Below are 23,910 nucleotides of genomic sequence, written 5' to 3'. Positions count from 1 at the left end.
TCAGCCGGAAGCCAGACGTGTCCCGGACACTGGCCCGGAGAGCACTGCCTTTTCTCAAACATTAAAGGCACTAACGGTTACAGATTTTTATTTCTAGGCCACCCCTCTCTTACAATAGTCTCAGAGGAGCTTCCGACACGAAGTCAATGGGATGGGTTGGGTAAGGTCTGATAACGCCTTTTATAATGGATCTGGCAACGAAGAACCTAGTGTGCAAACAATTAAAGGGCGTGGTGGCCTCTTAAAACACTGGGCTACATTGTTTTTGCATACCAGTGACGACTTTACTCTTTTACAGAACGACCCTGCAGCACATGAAAACTTCTTGAAGATCAACCGAGCTTACGAAGTGTTAAAAGATGAAGATCTGCGGAAGAAGTATGATAAATACGGCGAGAAGGGCCTAGAAGATCACCAGCAAGGAGGCGGATACGAGAGCTGGCACTTCTATCGCTACGATTTTGGTAAGAGGGTTGTTTTGTACCTCGCAAGCCGTTAAGAATTATTACATCCCGTTTTCCTCATAGAGGACTAATGCATCTTTCTAGTAAACAAGAGTGGGCAAAATTCGGCAAAGATGCAACTCGGCTTGAGCTCACTCGCTTCAGTAAGCTTTAGTGTTCTTACCGTTACGTTGGATCGGGACCAATGAACAGCACAGTATTCGTTGTGTACTTGGCTTTCTTAGTTATTCCAGTTCTTGGGAACAGGACATTCTTCGTCCCCAGTATGTTTAAATGACTTTCTGCTTTCAGCATGACAGTCCTAGGACTTGCTTCTGTTATCTGTTTAATAGAGTCACCTGGGGAAGCCATCTTCTAAAATGATCTTTACTTAATATTTTGGTGCATGGATGGCCAAGCTGGCAACACATGGTATGCACCTGACCACCAAGAAAGCCAGCTTAGTGTAGTGGTTAGATGTGTGGACTTCTAATCTGGTGAGCCGGGTTTGATCCCATGCTCCTCCCCCACATGCAGCCAGCTGGGTGACCTTGGACTGGCCACAGCACTGATAAATCTGTTCTGACTGAGCAGGAATATCAGGGCTCTCTCAGCCTCACCTCCCTCACAGGGTGTCTGTCGTGGGGAGAGGAAAGGAAAGGGAAGGCAACTCTAAGCCACTTTGAGATTCCTTTGGGTAGAGAAAAGCAGCATAAAAGAACCAACTTTTCTTCTCCAGTAATATCGGGCTCCCTCAGCCTCCCCTCCCTCATAGGGTGTCTGTGGTGGGTAAAGGGAAGGTGAATGTAAGCCGCTTTGAGACTCCTTCAGGTAGAGAAAAGCGGCATATAAGAACCAACTCTTTTTCTTCTTCAGTAATATCAGGACTCTCTCAGCCTCACCTTCCTCATAGGGCGTCTGTTGTGGGGAGAGGAAAGGGAAGGAGAGAAAAGCGGCATATAAGAACCAACTCTTTTTCTTCTTCAGTAATATCAGGACTCTCTCAGCCTCACCTTCCTCATAGGGTGTCTGTTGTGGGGAGAGGAAAGGGAAGGAGAGAAAAGCGGCATATAAGAACCAACTCTTTTTCTTCTTCAGTAATATCAGGACTCTCTCAGCCTCACCTTCCTCATAGGGCGTCTGTTGTGGGGAGAGGAAAGGGAAGGAGAGAAAAGCGGCATATAAGAACCAACTCTTCTTCTTATTTTGTCTGGACAGTGAAAATGCTTCTGCAGCATTGCTTTGTTTACCTGTTTGAACACCTTACCTCTCCCATTTTCTGCTGATTTTTGAGGGGATTCACAATTAGCCTTTCTACCCTTACTCTTACTCTTAAAGGGAGCATTCACAGGCCAAAGATTCATGGCAGAATTCACACCAAATCTCTCTGCCTTTTCTCCTTCACACATACATATAATATCTCCACAGTTCTGATGGTAGTTCATTAGCCTGACGAAGGGTGCTTGCACTCAAAAGCTCATGCCTTGAATAAAACTTTGTTGGGCTTAAAGGAGCTATGGGACTCAATTTTTGTTGTGCTACTTCAGACCAACACTGCTACCCACTTGCATCTCTCTGAATAATGATGTTTCATCTTAAACTCATGCCACAAAGCAGTAATTGATTATTTGACTCAAATGTTATCAGCAGAGTTTTTAAAAAAAATTTAAATACTGATCTGAGTTGTTTTGTTTTACTAGGTATTTACGATGATGATCCTGAAATCATAACACTGGACAAAGGAGAATTTGGTAAGTGATTGAAGTCAAGCACCTGCAATTTTACTTACAGGTTTCCCAAGTAGAGTCCTGTGGCTTTCAAGCTATACTCAGAAGTAGACACGGAAGACACTGCAAAATGTCAGCCAGAACTGCATACGCATTTAGTGTTTAGAAATAACACCAGGCTGCCTTTGACTCAATTTAGCTGTACAGATTTGTTGAGCTAAGCAACTGTTTCAACCTGAATTTCAAAACTGCTGACCACATTCCCACGAAGAAAAGACTTATCTGCCTCCTAGTTCTCTTTATCGGCAGTGATGAGTCCTGGCCTAGTCACAAAAAGCCACCCCCTGTTAGAAGGATTCATTCAAAAACTGTTATTATGATACAATCATAGGGTTTTCTCCTAGTTGATGGTATGAGTCCTGGTCTAAAATTGCCATCCTGAAATAGTCTTTTGATTCTCCCTCAAAGCCAGATTCCTTAGTTTTCCTCCTAGGGAAGCAATTTGCAGGCACTAAGTCACTGGTATTGTGTTTGCACATTCCCTTTCATATTTGACCAGGTTATTTGCAAACTTTCATGTGTGTGCTTAGTAAGATAAGAACCTGCCTGTGCATATAGCAAAGATCCTCCCCTTTTGGCATTTGGACCATGGGGAGGATATATGCTTTCCTTTCCCACTATGGCATTTTAGATTCACCCAATGCAACCTCCAATCTTGCATCGATAATACCGTTCAGTCGGTAGCAAAGAAAAGTAGCCACAGGACAGCTGACTAACAAAGAGTTTGATGCAACTCTTTGCTGTGTTAAACTATTTGAGGGTGATTTTCCATTTGTTTCACTGTAGCTTGTCCGATCTTCTACTGACGATTCGGGGGCTTGAATCAAGTCTTGCTCCGCTGCGCCACAAAACGCGTGTGTCAAAACAGCAGCATAATGCCACGTCTTTCCCGTCCCTTCCTCCACTTATACATTTCAAATAAGATATAAAATTGCGTTAAGATATGCACATCTACACATTTGGAAGATGTGAGCAAATTGGTATGAAAATAATGTGGGCGTTTGGATGCAGAGCCAGTCTCTGTTGCTGGGCAACAAGACACTAAGAAGGCGTTTTCGTTCCCTGTGCGCTCCCGAGGAAGGCTTCTGGCTCTAGGAAATTATAGCTGTAAGGACCAGGGTACCCCCATGCTTCCAAATTCCCTTCACTCCTCTGCAAAGCCAGCCTCATTAGTCTGTTGATCAAATGCACTGGGAGTCTTTATTCGGATAGCTTTTCCTTTGAAACACTGGGTGTTCTTGCCTTGCTGGTGATGCTGATTTTACTCACAGCACTTAACCCAGCAGTGTTAGTAAGGTTGTGAAACTCCAGGGTAGGGAAATTCCTGGGGATTTGGGGGCAGAGCCTGGAGAAGGTGGTGCTTCAGGTGGAGAGGGACTTCAGCAGTATCCAGATGGGTATTTCACACTCCAAAGCAGCTGTTTTCTCCAGGGGAGATGATCTCTGTCGTCTGGAGAGGAGCTGTCATTCCGGGGGAATCTCTAAGTCCCAGCTGGTGGCTGGCCATCCCTCAACATCTGTAGGGTACAGTGCTATGGAGTCTACCCTTCAAAGCAGCTGTTTGCTCTCTAGTCAGGAGACCAGCTGTAGTTCAGGGAGATCTCCAGACCCCATTTATTTGTTGGTATAGTATAGCAAAGTACAAGCTTCTTTAAAGTCCAGGAAACTTGGTAAACCAGCGTCTGGGTCAGCCAGGATGGCTTGCAGGGTTGGTGGGTGGGGAGAAGAAGAGCTGTTTCTTTGTGCCCTGTTTTTTATAGCCCCAAAGAGTCTCAAAGTGGCTTACAATAACCTTCCTTTCCCCTCAACAGACACCCTGTGAGGTAGGTGGGGCTGAGACAGCTCTGTGAGAACTTTGACTGTTCACCCAGCTGCCTGCATGTGGAGGAGTGGGGAATCAAACCCGGTTCTCCAGATTAGAGGCTGCCGTTCTTAACCACTACTCCACGCTGGCAGCGAGCCACTGTGGCTGGAAGAGTGAAGCTGTGCAGGCGAAGGGGCATTTGGGACATAAAGGGTTAGAGGGGGAGGAAGGGAGCCCAAAGCAGTCAGCCACCGGAAGAATGAAGCTCCTGTGGAACATGAAGGAGGAAGACAGAAGCAGCTGGTAGGAATCCTCAAAACACCTCAATAACTATTTCAGGTGTCCCATAATTCAAGGAAAGAGTTGAGGTGTTTTAAGGAGTCCTGCGAGTTGTTTCTGCCTCTTTCCCCTTCATGCCTCCACAGGAGCATCACTCTTCCAGTCATAAACTGGAATAGGCCCAATATCTCTCAGACGTAGGCCCAGTATCTCTCAGAAGGACAGTAGGAGTAGGCCCAATATCTTTCAGAAGTAGGCCCAATATATCTCAGAAGTAGGCCCAATATATCTCATAAGTTGGCCCAGTATCTCTCAGAAGGACAGTAGGAGTAGGCCCAATATCTTTCAGAAGTAGGCCCAGTATCTCTCAGAAGTAGGCCCAATATCTCTCAGAAGGACAGTAGGAGTAGGCCCAATATCTCTCAGAAGGACAAGAACATCTCTGTGCTGCCATTTATTTATGGAACTCACTACGAGATATGCTGAGGGTTAACGAATCTGTAGCTTTTAAAATAAAATAATTTTATCCTGTCCTACCTCAATAACATAACTTGGATCCTTCATTTTCAATAGATGCTGCTGTAAAGTCTGGAGAACTGTGGTTTATCAACTTCTATTCCCCTCGGTGTTCACATTGCCACGATTTGGCACCAACGGTACGTATAGTCCAGTCATGTAAGAACGTATGGTATTCCCTCCAGTGTGGTAGAGAGTCCTGTGGGAACTTCTTTGGATGGGAAGGACTTGAATGTAGGAACACCTTCTTAAGGGACATTTTGGTACGAAAGGGTCTCCTTTCGGTATACAGCCTTGGGAAATCTGTCATCTTGTCCTCCTCTATGAAATCTACAAGAAGTTGAACCAGAGATCCAGCTTCCGTCATCTTAAAAACATGATGGCAAATAATGTCATCCAATCCCTTTGCTGGGCCATGACAAATTTATCGTTCCATAAATACAACATGGAATTTTTATTCACTAGCCCAGGGGTAGTCAAACTGTGGCCTTCTAGATTGTCCATGGACTACAATTCCCATGAGCCTGGCAGGAGCTCATGGGAACTGTAGTCCATGGACATCTGGAGGGCCGCAGTTTGACTACCCCTGCACTAGCCATTCATCTTGAGTCTGCACTTTGAGTTGGATTCATCAAAAGTTTCCATTGGTTTGAGGGAAGGGCATTTGTTCTAATTATCACTTCCTGCAGCACACCTCCAAGCTCCCCCTCTCCTGCTGATCCAGGGGGGGGGTCTTCTGTCTCCCAAGAGCAGCAGTTGGAGGGGGGCCTTTTGAGACTGCAGTGGGAGAAGGAAGCAGTGAAATCACGCTTGGTTTACAGAAACCTGTTTCATCAGTAGAGATATTGTGCAGAAGCCAACTTTTTGAGAGTTTCTTTTAAAATTGTAAATCAGCTAATACTCTCTTTGTCTCACTCACACACACACACACATACGGTCAGGGCTGTCTTAACAGCATTACAGGCCCCTGGGCAAAGCAGTCCACTGGGATCCTACCTCACAGGGCCACTCGCAGGAATGAAAACAAAAATTATCAATAAAATTAAATCTTTTGCTAATTAGTACCTCCAACAATATCAGGGTTTAAACATTAAAAAAACAAGGGCTAAACAACTTTCACATCTTATGGCAACAGCTTGTCCATTCACATATCACAAATTAACAATACATAACATAGATTAGCATGGGTCCCCATGTTTTGCACACAGTGCCAAATTTGCATGCTGGGGGAAAAGAGAATTGTGTAACTCTTTGCAGCGTGTGTGTGTTTTTTTAAGCAAGCATTCACTCATTTAAAAAATCTTCCAATTCTCATTCTTTTTCTTTTCAAGTGGAGAGAATTTGCTAAAGAAATGGATGGATTAATACGCATTGGAGCTGTCAACTGCGGTGATAACAGAATGCTTTGCCGACTCAAAGGGGTCAATAGCTACCCAAGCCTGTATGTTTTTAAAACTGGAATGGTAAGCAAGCAAATGGTAGCCCTAATCTAGCTTCGCTTTCTACAGGAGAAAGAGTCTGCACAGTCTTCTTACTGCCAGCTTGGTGTAGTGGTTAGGAGTGCGGACTTCTAATCTGGCAAGCCGGGTTTGATTCTCCGCTCCCCCACATGCAGCCAGATGGGTGACCTTGGGCTCGCCACATGAGGGCTCTCTCAGCCTCACCTACCTCGCAGGGTGTCTGTTGTGGGGAGAGGAAAGGGAAGGCGATTGTAAGCCCCTTTGAGACTCTTTTGGGTAGAGAAAAGCGGCATATAAGAACCAACTCTTCTTCTTCTTCAGTAATATCAGGGCTCTCTTGGCCTCACCTCCCTCACAGGGTGTCTCTTGTGGAGAGAGGAAAGGGAAGGCAAATGTAAGCCGCTTTGAGACTCCTTCAGATAGAGAAAAGGGCATGTAAGAACCAACTCTTCGTCTTCTTCATTCATTCATTCATTCATTTGAGGCATAGTGTTCTTTCTTCAGCATAGCATAATTATACGGGGATTTCCAAGGCAAAGTAGCATTATTGGCAACTTCTGATCTGTATAAAATATTAGTAATAAAAATGAAAATGCTTTACAAATACTGCAGTTTCTTAAGATTTTCATTGCCTTTTTAATTCCAAATTTTGCACTGGAGAACAGTGTTGCAAGATTAATGTTTTATATGCTTAGGAAGATAAATACCAGACTTCCTTGAAATTGATTACGAATGCTGTTTGCATTTAAAACTAACATTTCGGATCATCTGAACAGACAGATCTACGTATATAGATAACAGACAAATCTGTGTACATATAAATAATATAAATCAGTTTGCTTTGAATCGGATGGCACATTACTTTATAATTGGAATTTTTCTGCCTCCCTTGTAGAATCCAGCGAAATACTTCGGAGACAGGTCAAAGGAGAGTTTAATGAATTTTGCCATGCAGTTCGTTACGAGCACAGTGACAGAATTATGGGCAGGTAAGCTTTTATCAAGCTATTTTTTTATCAATAGTCTGGAATGAAACAGGGGGAGAATGTATGAACAAACCCCACCTGTTCCCCTCTAATCTTCATTAAAATGGAGATAGAACTGCAGAGCTGTGATGTCAAAGCAGCGTAAGAAATAGTTTATTAAAAGCTGAGTTTTGGAATGAAGAGAGGATTGTAAGTATAGCCTGTATGTTTGCTTTCTTCCAGGAAATTTTGTGAACGCTGTAGAGACTGCATTTGCTTCTGGTATCGGCTGGCTAATCACTTTTTGCAGCGATCACGGAGGTAAATATACACGCTTTTGTTCCTTGTGTGTACTTAATATTGCAGACGGAACTTAGTTACTCTGACATCCGAGTGTCAAACCTGAGGCACTCACAGTGGAAAATAGGACAGGAAGGATATTAATGCATCGCTTTTGCTAAAAGCAGCTTGAAGATAAGCATTGTCATGTTTTTTTTTCCTTCTTAATACATTAAGAATTTTAAAATGAACTGATGCCAGGATGTGATCAGCAAGTTACTTTATGAGATAAAATAGAAGAAAAAAAATTTCAAGCTGGCGACGGTGAAGTGATTTAATGTTCAAAGTATCACAGTGTTCAAAACAATTTCAAAACGGATTCCCAGGTATATTCTGTTTTTGCTTCCTTCATCAGTGAATTCTCAATATTGTAATCTCAATCTTCTCTAATCAGGTTTGTTGGAAATAACCTACTTAGTCTCTTATAATTTCTTGGGTATATAATTCAATCCCAAACTGGTTGCATAAATTCAAATTTGTAGGGGTCTACTAATATTAACAAGAGCCTCTTGTGGCGCAGAGTGGTAAGGCAGCGATATGCTGTCTGAATCTGTCTGCCCATGAGGTTGGGAGTTCAATCCCAGCAGCTGGCTCAAGGTTGACTCAGCCTTCCATCCTTCCAAGGTCGGTAAAATGAGCTTGCTGGGGGGTAAACGGTAATGACTGGGGAAGGCACTGGCAAACCACCCCGTATTGAGTCTGCCATGAAAACGCTGGAAGGCGTCACCCCAAGGGTCAGACATGACTCGGTGCTTGCACAGGGGATACCTTTACCTTTACCTTACTAATATTAACATCACTGTGTGTAAATCCTCTATGCAGTGAAGAAAGCGAAAATGGAATGTACCTGGGAATCCAATTTAAAATTGTTTTGAACATTGTGATACTTTGAACATTAAATCACTTTGCCATCGCCAGCTTGAGACTTTTTTCTTCTATTTTATCAAGGCTGACGGGTCTTGCTGTGTCACTTCATGAGAGGCAGAAGGGGCTTTTCCAAATTCTCATTTTACTTGCTGTTCAGTTCCTGTTTCTTCAGGGTATCTTTCCTTTCCACATGTGTCTTGCTCCTTCTAGTACATCGGAGCCCACTTCCTCTGTTGCTCTACAACGAATGTTTTTTGAAAGTCCAGACTGTTTTGTTATTCCAATAATAGTTTGGAGAGCACTGACAAAAATTCCTATTAAGTACACTATTTTTTTCTTATGGGATGAGTGATACATGCCAAAATAGCATTGGGAGCAGCAGTTAGCAGCTCTCCCCTTGCTTGAGTGCAATTGCAGTTCTGCTGAGATTTATCCCCTTGAGTGCAATTGCAGTGCTGCTGAGATTTATCCTTTTACATTTCCTAAGTACACCAATCAATAGAAGCTTATGTGATAAGAAAGACATGCATGATAGGAAAGCAAGTGCAGTATATATCTGAATTCCCCCCCCAATGTTTACATTTTTAAACTCTCCTGCTTTTAGTAACACCTGTACTAAACAGAATCTGTTTGTAATGAGCTTTGTGACCCAGTGAGGAAGGCAGAATATAAATGAAGGTTGTCGTCTCTTTATTTTTGTAGAAATACCCCAAACAATTGGTCAGACAGTCGTATTATCATAATGTTCACAAATATGCACGCAGGAATACTAATATACACGGCAATATTAATATAAACTTTAAGGAGGGATTGTTTCTCAGCTCTCTATTACTGTCTTTCTCTAGATTGTTTAACTTCTCGGACACGCCTTAAGTTGGCCGGCATGTTGGTAAGCAGCCTTTGATTTAAGAGCTCCTTAAATTGTGGACATAATTTTAGCTGCTGTATACTGACTACTGTGCTAAATCAGACCATTGTTCTATCAAGGTCAGTATTGTCTACTTGGACCAGCAACAGCTCTCCAAGTTCTCAGGTAGAGGCATTTCATGTCATCTACTGCCTGGTCCCTTTAACTGGAGATGCCGGGGATTGAACCGGGGACCTCCTGCATACCAAGCAGATGTTCTGCCACTGAGCCACAGCCCCTCCTCTACCAAAGCAAAGCACGCCTAAGTCCCATTGACTTCAGGGATAAAGTATAGAGTTGACCGCTACCTTTAATAGAGGCTTCATGTGTGGAAATGGGCTACTGAATCTTTGAATGATGGGGAGGTCCATAATATCACCCGGTATGAAGCTTCTATTAAAGGGCACCTGTTCAACAGCCTCAAGACACCTTTATTGGCATAACAACTTTAGTAGAGGAAGAGCGAAATTGATTTCAGTAGAACTCGGAAGGGCTTTTTGACTCTGGTTGGAGGAGGTCTGCCTCTTTGACATATTTTTGAGGAAAGGGTTACCTCACAGGAAATTTAAAGCATAAATGGTGGAACCGTGCTGTGATTTGTTCATAACTCTCAGCCACCAAGATGTGTGTGAGATATAAAAATTAAGGGGTGCCTGGAGATTTTGGGGTGAGGGGGACTTCAGCAGGGTATAATAATGCCATAGACTCCAACCCCCCTCCCCAATCCCCAGAGCTGCTTTTCTAGTCTGGAGATCAGTTGTATTTCTGGGAGCTTCTCGAGATTTCACACGGAGGTTGGCAGCAGTAGTCAGAATTGCCGTGTTCTCCATCTGGTTTAACATGCTTGTATTTCTTTTGCTGTCATTGTTTCAATACAGGAAGGCCTTGTTAATGTAGGCTGGATGGACTGTGCCACCCAGGGTGAGCTTTGTGATAATTTGGATATCTCATCTAGCACTACAGCATACTTTCCACCTGGAGCCACCTTAACTAATAACGAGAGAGGAAGTGTTTTGGTAGGAATTGTTTTACAGTTGGCTTGCATATACGTGCACTGATGTGATGGTGGTGGTGAAGGAAAATGCGGAATATAAACATTTCTTCTATCCTAATAGATTACGCTTTCGCTCAGCTAATTTTCATTTTGTATGAATGTACCGGGTGTTTTGTTTTTCTGCATTATCAACTCAAGTGCTGATATTTAGCGGCCCTTGGGGATACTGCTAATCACGTACGCTTACTGTAGGCCAGGGGAGGGCAGATTTTTTGCTTCTGGGAGCTGCTTAACTTTTTTCCCCCTCCAAGAGCCTTGGTCACAAAATGGCGGCTCATTGGGTAGAGCTGCCCACAAAATGGCAGCTTGTGCAAAAATTACAGTGTTTCAGAGCAGGTCTGCAGTACATAGGTGTGGAAAATCTTTTCTCTGTTGCCTTCCCAAAGCAAACCACCACAACCTCAAACTGTAGTAGCCGTTGTTGTAGTAACCTCAAACTATAAATTGCCCTGTGCATGGGAAATATACAGTTACCTATATTTATTTTTTTTATAATGATTTTTTTTTATTTTCATAAAGATAGAAATATAATCATCATTTGAGAATATACGACCCCACATTGACTCCACAGTGATATAAGCTTTTGCCCAAAACTCTAAGAGCCATGAGTCTAAGAGCCATCCACATTTCCACGACATTTACAAAAAAAAAAAAAAGGCCTGTTTAGATATACAAAAGAAAAGTTATTATTAATCAACTTACTTGAGAGATCGTAGACCTCACATTAACTGCTTGATACAATCTAAGAGCTATCCTAGCAGATATTTCTAGGTTTGAGTTAGATGCTTAACATTAAACATTTCTTATAGCACAGTATGAGTTTTGGCCCTGTATCAATACCCTGATGAAGGGAGAGGAAAGTAGGGCTTTGCCTTAAAGATGTACAAAGAAAAAAAATTACAAAAGGATTTCATAATTTCTCCTTAACCTTAATACAGATACATCTACAAACCATTTATACTTGACCCATTCTAAGAGCCATCCTGACAGGTATAAGTTGAGAGCTTTGCATTTTCTACAGATCAATATGAGCTTTGGCCCTATAACAATACACCAATAAAAAAAAATAATAATAAGGGGGGAAAGCCCCATTTTATATTTCCAACGCTAACGATTATATTACCTATATGCCTACTAAGAAAAAGAAACAAGAGAGAAAAAAGGCACTGCTTCCCCTTTTTCATAAAAATAGCAATGTAGGATACAGTATATGTTGTTAATACAGAGAATAATAAGATTTCCAGGTTTAGATTAAATGCTTAACATTAAACATAGAACAATATAAGCTTTCAGTCTTCTATAGCTTCTCCTTATCCTTGGTTCTGATACATCTACAAAACAATTTATGCTTGACCCATTCTAAGAACCATCCTGACAGATATATTTTCAGATTTAAGTTGAAAGCTTAACATTAAACATTTTCTACAAGTCAGTGTAGGCTTTAGTCCTAGGACAATACACTAATAGAAGAAAGAAAAAATAAGGGGGGAGAACCCCATTTTACATTTTCAGCACTAATGATTATATTACCTATATGCCTACAAAAGAAAAGAGACAAAAAAAAACAAGAGAGAAAGAGACACTGCTTCCCCTTTTTCATAAAAATGGAAATATAGAATACAGTATAACATTAAACATAAAACAATATGAGCTTTCGGTCTTCTTAAGGGGGTCTCATCTCGAGGCTTGCTACATCTTGTCGTTCCCGTAAAATTATATTCTGTCCCATTGGCCTTTGGCGTAGAAAGTGCAGTTGTACTCTTTCCCGCAGAATATGCATCGATAAATCTTGAGGCCGTTGCACCTCCTGGACTCCAGTATCAATACAATTTTTTCCCCAGAGAGATCCTTTAAATCGGTTACTTTCACTGCAGATCCATATTTCTTTTGATTGATTTTTGTACACTGTTGCTTTGAGATGGCTGTATGTCTTTTTAAAAAGGGTGTCCTTATCTGGGCTGCAGAACTCCGGCATCCCATTTTCCGTCTCCAGAATTTCAGATTTCTCTTCTACTGTTGGTTTTCCACCTTGTTTAGAGCTGTCATCAGCCACTGTTATTGATCCATTATTCCTGTTAAAGACGTCTTCCTTGGCATCTTGGATCTCCTTGAAGATATGAATTTCAGATTTCTCTTCTGCTGTTGGTTTTCCACCTTGTTTAAAGCTGTCATCAGTCACTGTTATTGATCCATCATTCCTATTGAAGACTTCTTCCTTGCCATCTTGGATCTCCTTGGAGATATTTTTGATCAATCCATCTAAAAATACTTTGTAATCTTGGGTTTGTATCTCTATTAGATGAGCCAATCTTTTTAACATAGACATGATTTTGACTTTAAAAAAACCCGGCCTCAAACAATTTTACAAGTGGCCAGTAGAGGTCCTCTGTTTTATCCTCTAATGTTCCGGCACAGGCATGTGACGTATTGAAGTCGGTTAAGGCAGAGATTCTCGTGCTGGCACAGAGTTCTCGTGAGATTTTCCCATTCACAGCTCTTATCTCTTATCTTCGAAAACCAAAACAATTACAATAAGAGCTTTTGCCAATTAATTCAAGTTGATTTGAGTCCTTCTTCTGCTTAGTTAGGAGAATTAGCCTGCCTCTTAACGAGGTGGCTTCGGGCAGAGCAAAGTAAGAGGAGGGGGGAAACAAAGGGCTTTGATGCAGGAAGAGAGACGGAGAAAAAAAAAGCGAGAGATACTTGCAGTAAATGATGTTTTGGAACTCAGCCGATGTCCTCCCCTCAGTTCAAAGCGTTCATTTGTGGTAAATCATCATGTAGGGTTGAAGCAGATACTTTGAGATTAAAGAAAGAAAAGAAAGTCCGAGGTAGAAAATGGCAGTCGTCCTCTGGACCTGGAACGCTGACAGCCTATAATCCAGGGAGATATACTCCCTAAAGGATTGGAGACGGCCCCAAGAACTTCCTGGGTAGAAAGGTGAGGTGGGGTTTGTGTACCCCTCCTCTTTTCTGCCGATTGCTTGCACAATTGACCCCTGTCAGGCTTCAGAGATAGCAGAGCCGATGCCCTGCCACCCTCTCAGGACGACATCTTTAGCCACACACCCCAGTTACCTATATTTATTGATTGATGCAGGAGAAAGAATTAGTCAAACTAGTTCTCCTTTCCTGTCCTCAACAAGGGTCCGTGTGGAGAGATAGATAGCAAATCGTGCTGATGTCTTCCCATCTTGACCAAAGGGTGTGAGGAAATTATAAAGAAAGTTTTACAGCAACACTGGAGGAGGGGCAGAGAGCTACTTAAACTTGCTTAGAGAGTGACTGGTCACTCCAGATGATCTTCTTCCCATCCCTAGATTAGGACAGCTGCTTCTTCTTTCACCATCCTCTTCTCCGTTTTGCTGAAATGAGTTTGTATCAGTGCCTTGCATCCCCCAAGATCTGGAAAGGGAGCTTGTTGAGTGGGACTTTCCTGCCCCCCTCCCCCCTCTACACACAAAGACCTTGAGGAGCCCCTGAAATTTTGTTCCTGGGAATCGGCAGACTCTTATAAAGAGCCCAGAGGACTACCGGCAAATCTAGTTAGCGAAGGGAGAATTGGTGGAATTCCATCCCCTGTGATGGAAGTGCTATTGGAAGCCACAGAGATTAGATATGTGGCCAGTGTCTCTTAGACCTTCAGTGCATGGTGGCGGCCACGCTGGGCCACTGCTGGTTTCTTGCGGCAGGGCAGCATGCCCTGCTGCTTCTCGTGTACCAACGGGGGAAGATTTTCCCCGCCGGACACGATCTGCCTGTACGCACACCAGCTGTGGTAGAAAAGTTACACTGTATTTTTCCCCGGCGGGGGGTCAGTTAAGTCCACAAGGGTTTGCACACAATCCCAACTTTGAGTAAGGTAAAAAAAACACCCCATTTGGTTCTACGGTGCCACAAAGCTAATAGGGTGTTTCATTCCCTGCTGGGACATTGTAGGGGGAGCTGTTCCCTGTGTGCACAGGCCTGGCCCTGCATGTCCACCAATGGCGACTGCGGCAGAAAAGGAAAGCTGACAAAATCAGCCTTCTCTTGCCGCGGAGCACCAGAGGCCCTAAAGCAGGCCAGGGCCAGGAGGGGGCCAGGCCAGCTGTGACGTCATGCATAAGTAGGGACTTGCTCCACTGCCATGCAAGCAATGGCCCAGCATTTTCTTGCCGTGCATAATCAGTCTTAAAGAAAAGTGCTTGGCCGTCTTAATACAAACACAGAAATTTATATCGGGTATGCTTCTCTTTTTTTTAAAAAAAATCTCTAAGAAGGCATGACAGCCAGAATTTCTTTCAGTTCAGTGGAAATGTAGAGGCTTGCACTCAAATTTGCCCCATCAAAACCTATGGGAATCATTCACTTTAAACTCTGTTCTTCACCATTGCTCCCCTTCCCTTATCTGACTGAATAGAATGCAGTGTCCTTATTTAATTGCCTTGATCAGATATCCTGGCTCTTATGAACATTATAAAGCACTGGCCCTTGAATGCTGTCAGAGGATGTATTTCACAGTAGTGGAGGGTGGTAAAGACTTTGAACCTAGAATCACAGAACCATAGAGTTTGACGGGGCCATACAGGCCATCTAGTCCAACCCCCTGCTCAATGCAGAATCAGCCTAAAGAGGCTTTCTCAACCAGAGTTGCAAGAAACCCTGGGGTTTCTTGACAGCCCTGAAAGGGTGTCCTGAATGGGTGGGATTTATTAATTTTAATATATATATTTTTAAATGTGTTAAACATTTATTGGGTGATATGACCACACATGGTCATATTGATCTGTCCTTTCCTCCCAGGCATATGGTTGAGGCCAGGGCAGTTCCCCGTTAGTCCATCTGAGGATCCCCTCCAATATTAAGATCTCCAGCATCAAGATTGTTATATTAGATCTATTGGACTGGCTCCCACTCTCTTTTGAATGTTACTTTTCCACCAGGCTGAACATGGGGGAAATTGACCACTGCTGCTTGTATGTTGTATGTTGTATGATGCATGATGGGGATTTTATGGGAGTTTTATTGTGTTTTAACTGTGATGTTGTAAACCGCTGTGAGACCTAAATGGGGAACGGTGATTTAAAAATTAAATAATAATAATAATATAGCCAATGATGGGCCTGTAGGGGGTGGGAAGGGCAGGGGCCCTGGGTGGGCATGTGCACAACTATGCTTCCCAACCAAATTGCGGCCCTCCAGATGTCCATGGACTACAATTCCCATGAGCGAATGCTGGCAGGGGCTCATGGGAATTGTAGTCCATGGACATCTGGAGGGCCGCAGTTTGACTACCCTTGCTTTGTGCTATCATGCCACTCCTGGGGTTTCTTGGGGCTTGGAAGAACATTTCAGGGGTTTCTCAATGGTGAAAACGTTGGGAAAGCCTGACCTAAAGCAACCATGATAAGTATCTGCTTGAAGACTGTCAGTGAGGCAAGCAGTAACTAATTTTGTGACCAACACTGGTTACGCACTCCTGTGAATTTTCATGACAGTCTTGTGTCCAGTGCATTCAGACCTGTTTACAGTAAAGACAGTCCTGAGGCTTTTTTTTGGCTAAAAGTTTTTTTTTTACTTACTTATTATAGGATTTCTATACTGCCCTACTCCCCTAAGGGCTCTGGGTGGTTTACAACATGGATTAAACTACATAAATGCAATTAGTTTATGAGTTCACCGCTCTATTGCAGAATTCAAAGAGGCTCTCTTGATTCATTTTAGCCCCTTGAGTGGCAATGCTTGTTCCTTTCTCCTTTACGGAACTGTCTTAGGGGGAGGGGGGGATGATGCAAGAAAGAGGCACATACTTCTGCCAGAATGCCTGTGACTTACATGCCCCACCCACCCACCCACCCAACATCGTTTTGGGAAGTACCTGAAATGCTCGGAAGGATGGGGAAATGACAAGACCATTTGGGGGCAGGCAGGGGGGGGGCTACTCTGTCTGGCTGGTACATTAACAAAACCAGAGTCCAGTAGCCCCTTTTAAGACCAACAAAGATTTATTCACGGCGTGAGCTTTCACCTTGAATAAATCTTGGTTGGTCTTAAAGGGGCTACTGGACTCTGTTTTTGTTGTGCTGCTTCAGACCAACACGGCTACCCCACTTGAATCTGGCTTGTACATTGTTGTCATTCGCCTTCCTGAGTTGCTCAACTGACACTATCCTCAAACACTGCAGTGGCTAATCCAGGTGGTGTATAAATAAATGTAGTATATAAACCTCAGAATGATGTATTCTATCACCTCCCCCTTCCCCCCCAGTTCCTGAACTCTTTGGATGCCCGGGAGATTTATCGCGAAGTCATGCAGCATCTCCCGGACTTTGAAGTGATCCCTGCCGCCTCGTTAAAGGTAAAGGGCATCAAAGGCATTGGTGGGGATTTGAATCCTGACTCTGAAAGCCGGAGCCCTTTCAGCTGGAATGTTTCCCATTCGCTAACTGGATCGGGGCCGCTTCTCCCTCATGGGGCATTCCGTCAACCAATGCAGGTTGCATTACAGTTATGGATTTGAATGAGATTTCGTAGTCATTATTACGTGTAAGAGGGTGAGGCCTTGTTTTATTTAGTTAGTTATCCAATTTAGATCTGGCTCCCTCTTCCCTGAAGGGGATTGGAGGCGGCTCACAGAGAATCATAGAATCAAAGAGTTGGAAGGGACGTCCTGGGTCATCTAGTCCCCAACCCCCCCTGCACTATGCAAGACACTCCCAACCCTATGGCTCATCCACTGTAGCCTGCCACCCCCTTAAGCCTTCACAGAATCATAACGCGTAAAACACATTCAATAAAAGACAGAATAAATAGAACAAAGGATGTTCCTGGGAGCTGTGTTCTGGACCACTTGCTGTTTCCAAAGCATCGTCAAAAGTAGCCCCGTAATTCAGTCTTCTCGGTTCTTCCCCTGACCCAGACATTACAGCTGGTGTAGAATGCAGCTGCCCAAATCCTGACAAGGACCCTGTGGAGAGCACACATTCGGCTCGTCCTCCAACAGCTGCTTTGGCTCTGGATCAAGTTCGAGGTGTTGGTAGTGACCATCAGAGCCCTATGTAGTCTGGGACCTGCATGTCTGAGGGACTGCCTCTCCCAATTTGTCCTCTGGAGAGCACTTTGGACATCTGGCGCAAACCTATTGGTAGTCCCTGGCCCCAGACACATGTTTGTCCACAGAGAACAAAGAATCAAGCCACACCCCCAGACACCTGATAGAGTCAACCACGCCATCAAGGCTTAGAAGTAGCCACACCAGCAGGCCAGGCTTCCCCATCCACATGATCTCTGCCTTAGATGGATTTAGCTTCCACCAGGTCTCACCCAGCCAAGGCAGGCAGGAGGCCAGGGCCAGAATTCCAACCTACGTTCACTCCTCAAATAAGAGGTGGAGCTGGGGTGTCATATGCATATTGGTGGTACCCCCCTCCAGACTTGCTGACAATCTCCACCAGAGGGCATTTGTAGATGCTAAATAACATTGAGGAAAGAAGCAACCCCTGCAGATGTCCACATGTTTGAGTCTGCGGCGATGACCTCCCTCCAGCCATAATGAGAAGTTGTATACACAATAGCAGATTCACTGTCCTGGAGATTTATGAAATGCCTTGAGAACTTTAAGTTCCGTTTTTTACTGGCTTTACGTTCTGTTTCTTTGTTGGTTAGTTTGTTCAACTTTTTGTTTGATTTCTTGGTTGAAAGATACTTGATTAGAACCCTGAGCGACAAGTTACTCTTTCTTATGGATGTGAATGAATCCCTGGACCATTCCTAGATTTGTCACATCTTGTTCCTATTCTCCTTTTGGAAGGAGCGGGTTGCCCACCATCGATGGCTGATATTTTTCCTCTTCGGTGAGAGCGGCAAGTCTAACGACCAGGACTTTAAAAAGCTAAGTTTTCTTCTTAAAGCAGAACACATTCAGGTAAGAAGGGGAGAATGTGTAGACAGTGGTGGCTTCCGGGGTTGTGTTTGTTTTCTTTTCAGTCTGCCTTGCATTGTTAAGCACAATGCTCATTTGGGGAGACAACATCAAAGCTTTGAAGACATTGATGTTGTGTCCCCACCAATTCCTCAGTGAACCAGGCTTGGCATGTCAGCAAAAGTGTTTTTTTGATCAACCAAAACAGAACTACTGATACTTCTTGTTGAAATTGATTTGTTAGGTACATACAGATTGGTGTACAATTCCACAAACAGCTAAACAGAGCTTGCTGGCGGTCCAGACTGGAATTGTTTTCATAAGCCTTTGTTTGGCTGCTGAAATAGTCTAGGTTTTTGACTAATACAGATCAGATTTTGGAATCCCTTGATAAAACACGGCTTAGTGAAGCGCATTGGGAATCATTAAAGAATACTTCTTATTAAAGAAATTACAGTTTGAAGATTGGAGACGGCTTGTTACGCTGGATTTATCGATTTTGTGTTGCCATTTAGGGATCCCATTATCCTCTGGTTTGCTTATTGATTGAGAAGGTAGCAATATTTTGACAATCTGTCATAAGGTTGCAAGAGATTAAACGGCAAAGCTGGTATTTGTCCACCCTTGATCGCTATAAGTTGTACATAATGGTTGTACTGATTGTAGCCCTCCCCCCATATGATATGTCAATAAAGGTGATGTGGATGTTATTGATTGGACTGCAGCTTTCCGTACTCGGCAGAAATTGACAGGTGCTTGTTTCGTAGGTTGGCAGGTTTGACTGCCTGACGGCACCCAACGTCTGCAACAATTTGTACGTTTATCAGCCGTGCGTAGCGGTCTTCAAAGGAAGAGGAATGAACAACTATGAAATCCATCATGGTAAGATGGAACTTCTCCCCAGGGAGAAGATGAAGATGGTTGTGCTGTGATGGCAGCTGATGCTGAAGCAACTTTTAAAAACTCTACATGTCCAGTCAGATTTACTGGGCAGGCCCATCTGGCTTCACCCACTTTCTAAAATTGGTGGGCGTGAAGAAAGATCTCAGCGGGCACCACGTTGGGGACCCCTGGCTTACTCTGTTAACCTGTTTCCCCTCTTAGAATCCTACAAACCCATGCTGCTTTCCGCCCTACCTCTAGTATACCTGCAGGACCACCTTTTCCCTTATGACCCCCCAAGAGGAGAGGACACGCAGTAATGTGTTTAAACTTCAACAATATAGGCTAGATATCAGGAAAATGTTTTTCACAGTCAGAGTAGTTCAGCAGTGGAATAGGCTGCCTAAGGAGGTGGTGAGCTCCCTTCACTGGAAGTCTTCAAGCAAAGGTTGGGTACACACTTTTCTTGGATGCTTAGGGCTAATCCTGCGTTGAGCAGGGGGTTGGACTAGATGGCCTGTATGGCCCCTTCCAACTCTATGACTCTATGATTCTAAGAGCATTGAGAACGTCACCACAAGATCTGTTCAACGTCCTCGGCCTGAAAGGTGGAGTTGGCCTGGACCAGGGCCAAAGCAGAATGCTGTGAGATAAATGAAGGATATGAATACCCAAATAAATAAATAAAGTTGCTGGCGGGAAAATAGTCAGTAACAATATCATATATCATATCCAACTTGAGCAAGGTGTTGTTGTTTTTTTCCTTTGAAGGGAAGAAGATTCTGTACGATATTTTGGCCTTTGCCAAGGAGAGCGTGGACTCTCATGTCATCACTCTGGGGCCTGAGAACTTTCCGGGCAAACAGAAGGAGCCATGGCTCGTGGACTTCTTTGCACCTGTAACTACTACGCTATTACTTTACTTCCAGTTGCTTTAAAACATTATAATGCATTGCTGCACATGTAGCTGATCGATATAACAAAGGAAGGAACAGACAGCGTAGGAGTGAAACGGAAAGAAATACTGTGTGGCAATAAATGCTAATAACAGTGAATAGTATCATCAAATACTGTATAGACTCGCATATAAGCTGAGTTTTTCAGCCCTTTTTTTTTAAGCTGAAAAAGTCTCCCTCGGCTTATATGCGGTTATTAAAAAAAACAGCTTCCCAGTCAAAACAGCTTCCAGACAAGAGACAAGTATACTTGCCTGAAGAAGCAGAGGCAGGAACAGCAGAGACGCAGCAAGCCTGGGAAAGAGCAGTCTCTGCCTCCCCACCTCCCTGCCTTAACATGGCTAGCAGGAGGGTAGCACGTGTAGCAGGAAGCTCTGAAGCCTCTGTCTCAGAAGGAGAACAGAGAGCAGAAGGAGGAAACACCCTTAGAGGAAGGAATAAAGGCAAGAGGGTCAGGGAAAGAAGAGGGAGGAGGAGAGTGGGAAGAAAAGGGGAAAAAATCCTGCCCAAAACTGGGGAGGGGAGGAAAAGAGAAAAAGCCACTATCTAAACACCACCATCGGCTTATATGTGAGTCAATAAGTTTTTCCAGCATTTTGTGGTGTAATTAGGTGCCTTGGCTTATATGCGAGTATATACGGTAATTGATAAACTTGTCACGGTTTCTTCACTGAAAGAGGATTTAACCGATAGCAGAATTCTCTGTGCTCTCTCCGTGATGTTCAGTGCAGTCATTGAGAAACCCACTGTAGGTTCTTAGCTAACCAACAGAATGAGTCAGCTGTTGTTCAGCTATACCAGAAATGATTTATATCTGTTTCTGGCAAAAAAAAATATGACTTGTCGTTCCATCAAATAGTTTGGGTCAGGGGTTGTTCAGTTTTAAAACGTGCTTTTGCACTGACTGTGGTTGGTGTGATTGTCTGAATGCAAGCCACTGCTGCCTCCATTGAGCCAGGTCTTGAAGTTCGTTTCTTAACCGCAAGCAGCCGCGGACCCCCCTCCAGAGCCCCTGGTTGAGAATCCCTGGCCTAACGTATTTCAGCAGTAGAACAAAGTTTGAGTCCAGTTGGAACCTTTAAAACCAAGGAAGTTTTATTCATGCACACAAAAGCTTATCCCCAGAACTCTGGTCCTTGTGTGACACACATCTGCCGACCCCATGGCTTTGTTAGCTCGTTTCCCCAGTCTCATGCTCCCAAACTACACAGAAGGCGATGGAGGTGATATTTGCCAAGGCAAACCAAAATCTAAGTGATTTTTAGTGATATTTATATGTTGTGTTTTACTCTGAAGAGTGGACTCTGCAAACAGAATATTTCACAAAGGAAACTATGGTTTTGTGTGACTTAAGGTGGGGGGATATATGAGACTGTTTGAGCCTGGGGCACCTTTGGAATTCTGACGTGGTTGGTGCAGCCACACTTAACATTTAGGGATGATCCTGTACTGGGGGTGGCAGCTGCCGCTCAAACAGCATTTCTGAAAACCCGCCAAGTCAAGTCTCCAATCAGAAGCCTTGCTGGGAAAAAGCCCCATGTGGCCTTGCCTTTCTTAAAAAACACTTGACAGGTGCCAGGGTGGGCATGACATTGGGCGCACCTGCAGCAATGGCAATGCAGTTTAAATCATATATGACCTGTTGTAATTAGCCAGCTACTTTCTCTCTCTCTCTCTCTCTCTCCCCCCCTTATAAGTGGTGTCCTCCTTGTCGAGCTTTACTCCCCGAATTGAGGAAAGCATCAAAGCAACTGTATGGTCAGCTGAAATTCGGGACACTAGACTGTACAGTTCACGAAGGGATTTGCAACATGGTAAGCTGCAAGTGGAATTTGTAATCTTCTCTGATTTGCTTTATTTGCGGGGAGGGGGAGTGTTCCCTCCAGGCTGTGTTGGAGGTGGTAGGACCTGCATGGGCAAAAGCTGTCTGGGACAGAAGCTGTAGTGAGAAATGTTATTAAACACAGTGGGGAAAGATGTCTGGATCCAACCTTTTAAAAAATAATTTGTATTTTTATATCCTGCCTTTCCTGAACATTCAGGGTGGGTAACAACATGAATGAACAACGAATAAAAATATAAAATCATATAGATTCCGTAAAACATTAAAACATTCTATTTCAGTGCCCCCCCCCAATTATTTAGGCTGTGGGGGGGCAAGATGTGTAAAGCAGGGGTAGTCAACCTGTGGTCCTCCAGATGTTCATGGACCACAATTCCCATCAGCTTCTGCCAGCAAATGCTGACAGGAGCTCATGGGAATTGTAGTCCATGAACATCTGGAGGACCACAGGTTGACACGGCAGATCTTCTCTCAGTTTGCAGTAGTGGGGCCAACTCTTCTTGATGGTCCATCAGGGCCTTGACCGTGGGCCTGGTGGAACAACTGTGTCTCGCAGGCCCTACGGAAGTCCAAGAGGACCCTGATCTCTCTTGGCAGAGCATTCAACCAGGCTGGGGCCAAGGCCAAAAAGGCTCTGGCCCTGGTCAAGACCACTCTTACCTCCTTTGGGCTGGGGCTCCTGAGTAGGTTCTGGTCAGATGATCTTAATGACCTTTGGGGGATGTCCCATAGGAAAGGCAGTTCCATAGATCTTGCAGCATGCATAAGTTACTGAAATAGAAACCTGTAATTTCAAAGGAAGTGGTAGAAAATGGTTGAAACTTAAAAGAAGTCTTTGCTGGGTGTTTTTAAGAAGGCTTTTTTCCATCTTGGTGATTTTGTAGCACAACATTAGAGCTTACCCTACAACGGTGGTGTTCAACCAGTCTGACACCCACGAATACGAAGGGCATCACTCCGCGGAGCAGATTTTGGAGTTTATTGAGGTAACTGTACCGGTGTTTTCTATTTACCAAAAACATTTATGTCTCTGCTTTTCTTTGCAGTTCAACAAGTCTTACAGTTCCAAATTTTAAAGTGTACAAAGCGCAATAAAACCCCAAATAACTCCCCCCCCCTAAAAATATCAGCAGCCACATACCATTAAAAGTCCTGGCAAATAAATAGCTGTGTGTTCCCTCTAAGGCACCTCTACAAATGGCAACACCCCCTCCCCCAAAAAAAGGTTTCTCAGAAAGCTCATTCTAGAAGGAGCAGGAGGAGTGGTTCTTATATGCTGTTTTTCTCTACTCAAAGGAGTCTCAGAGCAGCTTATAACCCCCTTCCCTTTCCTCTCCCCACAACAGACACTCTGTGAGGGAGGTGAGGTTGAGAGAGCCTTGATATTACTGAAGAAGAAGAAGAGTTGGTTCTTATGTGCCGCTTTTCTCTACCCGAAGGATTTTCAAAGCGGCTTACAGTCGCCTTCCCTTTCCTCTCCCCACAACAGACACCCTGTGAGGGAGGGGAGGCTGAGAGAGCCCTGAGATTACTTAAGAAGAAGAGTTGGTTCTTCTATGCCGCTTTTCTCTACCCGAAGGAGTCTCAAAGCGGCTTCCAGTCGCCTTCCCTTTCCTCTCCCCACAACAGACACCCTGTGAGGGAGGGGAGGCTGAGAGAGCCCTGAGATTACTTAAGAAGAAGAAGAAGAGTTGGTTCTTCTATGCCGCTTTTCTCTACCCGAAGTATTTTCAAAGCGGCTTCCAGTCGCCTTCCCTTTCCTCTCCCCACAACAGACACCCTGTGAGGGAGGGGAGGCTGAGAGAGCCCTGAGTTTACTTAAGAAGAAGAAGAAGAGTTGGTTCTTCTATGCCGCTTTTCTCTACCCGAAGGAGTCTCAAAGCGGCTTCCAGTCGCCTTCCCTTT

General features: G+C 43.9%; 1 protein-coding gene across 2 annotated transcripts in view; it reads left to right on the top strand.

Moving 5' to 3' along the window:
- DNAJC10 (DnaJ heat shock protein family (Hsp40) member C10) overlaps nt 1-23,910 on the top strand; it is a 42,138-nt gene that overhangs the window by 5,499 nt on the left and 12,729 nt on the right. For both annotated transcript variants that reach the window (XM_077319534.1, XM_077319535.1), the window contains exons 3-16: nt 299-464; nt 2,144-2,194; nt 4,887-4,969; nt 6,161-6,292; nt 7,185-7,278; nt 7,498-7,575; nt 9,306-9,349; nt 10,246-10,383; nt 16,672-16,761; nt 18,214-18,327; nt 19,092-19,206; nt 19,978-20,105; nt 21,860-21,976; nt 22,890-22,991. In XM_077319534.1, coding sequence (XP_077175649.1) covers nt 299-464; nt 2,144-2,194; nt 4,887-4,969; nt 6,161-6,292; nt 7,185-7,278; nt 7,498-7,575; nt 9,306-9,349; nt 10,246-10,383; nt 16,672-16,761; nt 18,214-18,327; nt 19,092-19,206; nt 19,978-20,105; nt 21,860-21,976; nt 22,890-22,991 — 1,452 coding nt within the window. The remainder of the gene's footprint in view (nt 1-298; nt 465-2,143; nt 2,195-4,886; nt 4,970-6,160; nt 6,293-7,184; nt 7,279-7,497; nt 7,576-9,305; nt 9,350-10,245; nt 10,384-16,671; nt 16,762-18,213; nt 18,328-19,091; nt 19,207-19,977; nt 20,106-21,859; nt 21,977-22,889; nt 22,992-23,910) is intronic.

This window comes from Paroedura picta, chromosome 2 (assembly GCF_049243985.1).
Source record: "Paroedura picta isolate Pp20150507F chromosome 2, Ppicta_v3.0, whole genome shotgun sequence".
Lineage (NCBI taxonomy): Eukaryota > Metazoa > Chordata > Lepidosauria > Squamata > Gekkonidae > Paroedura > Paroedura picta.
Note: the sequence above shows the minus strand (reverse complement) of the source record. Positions and strands in the feature narration are given on the sequence as shown.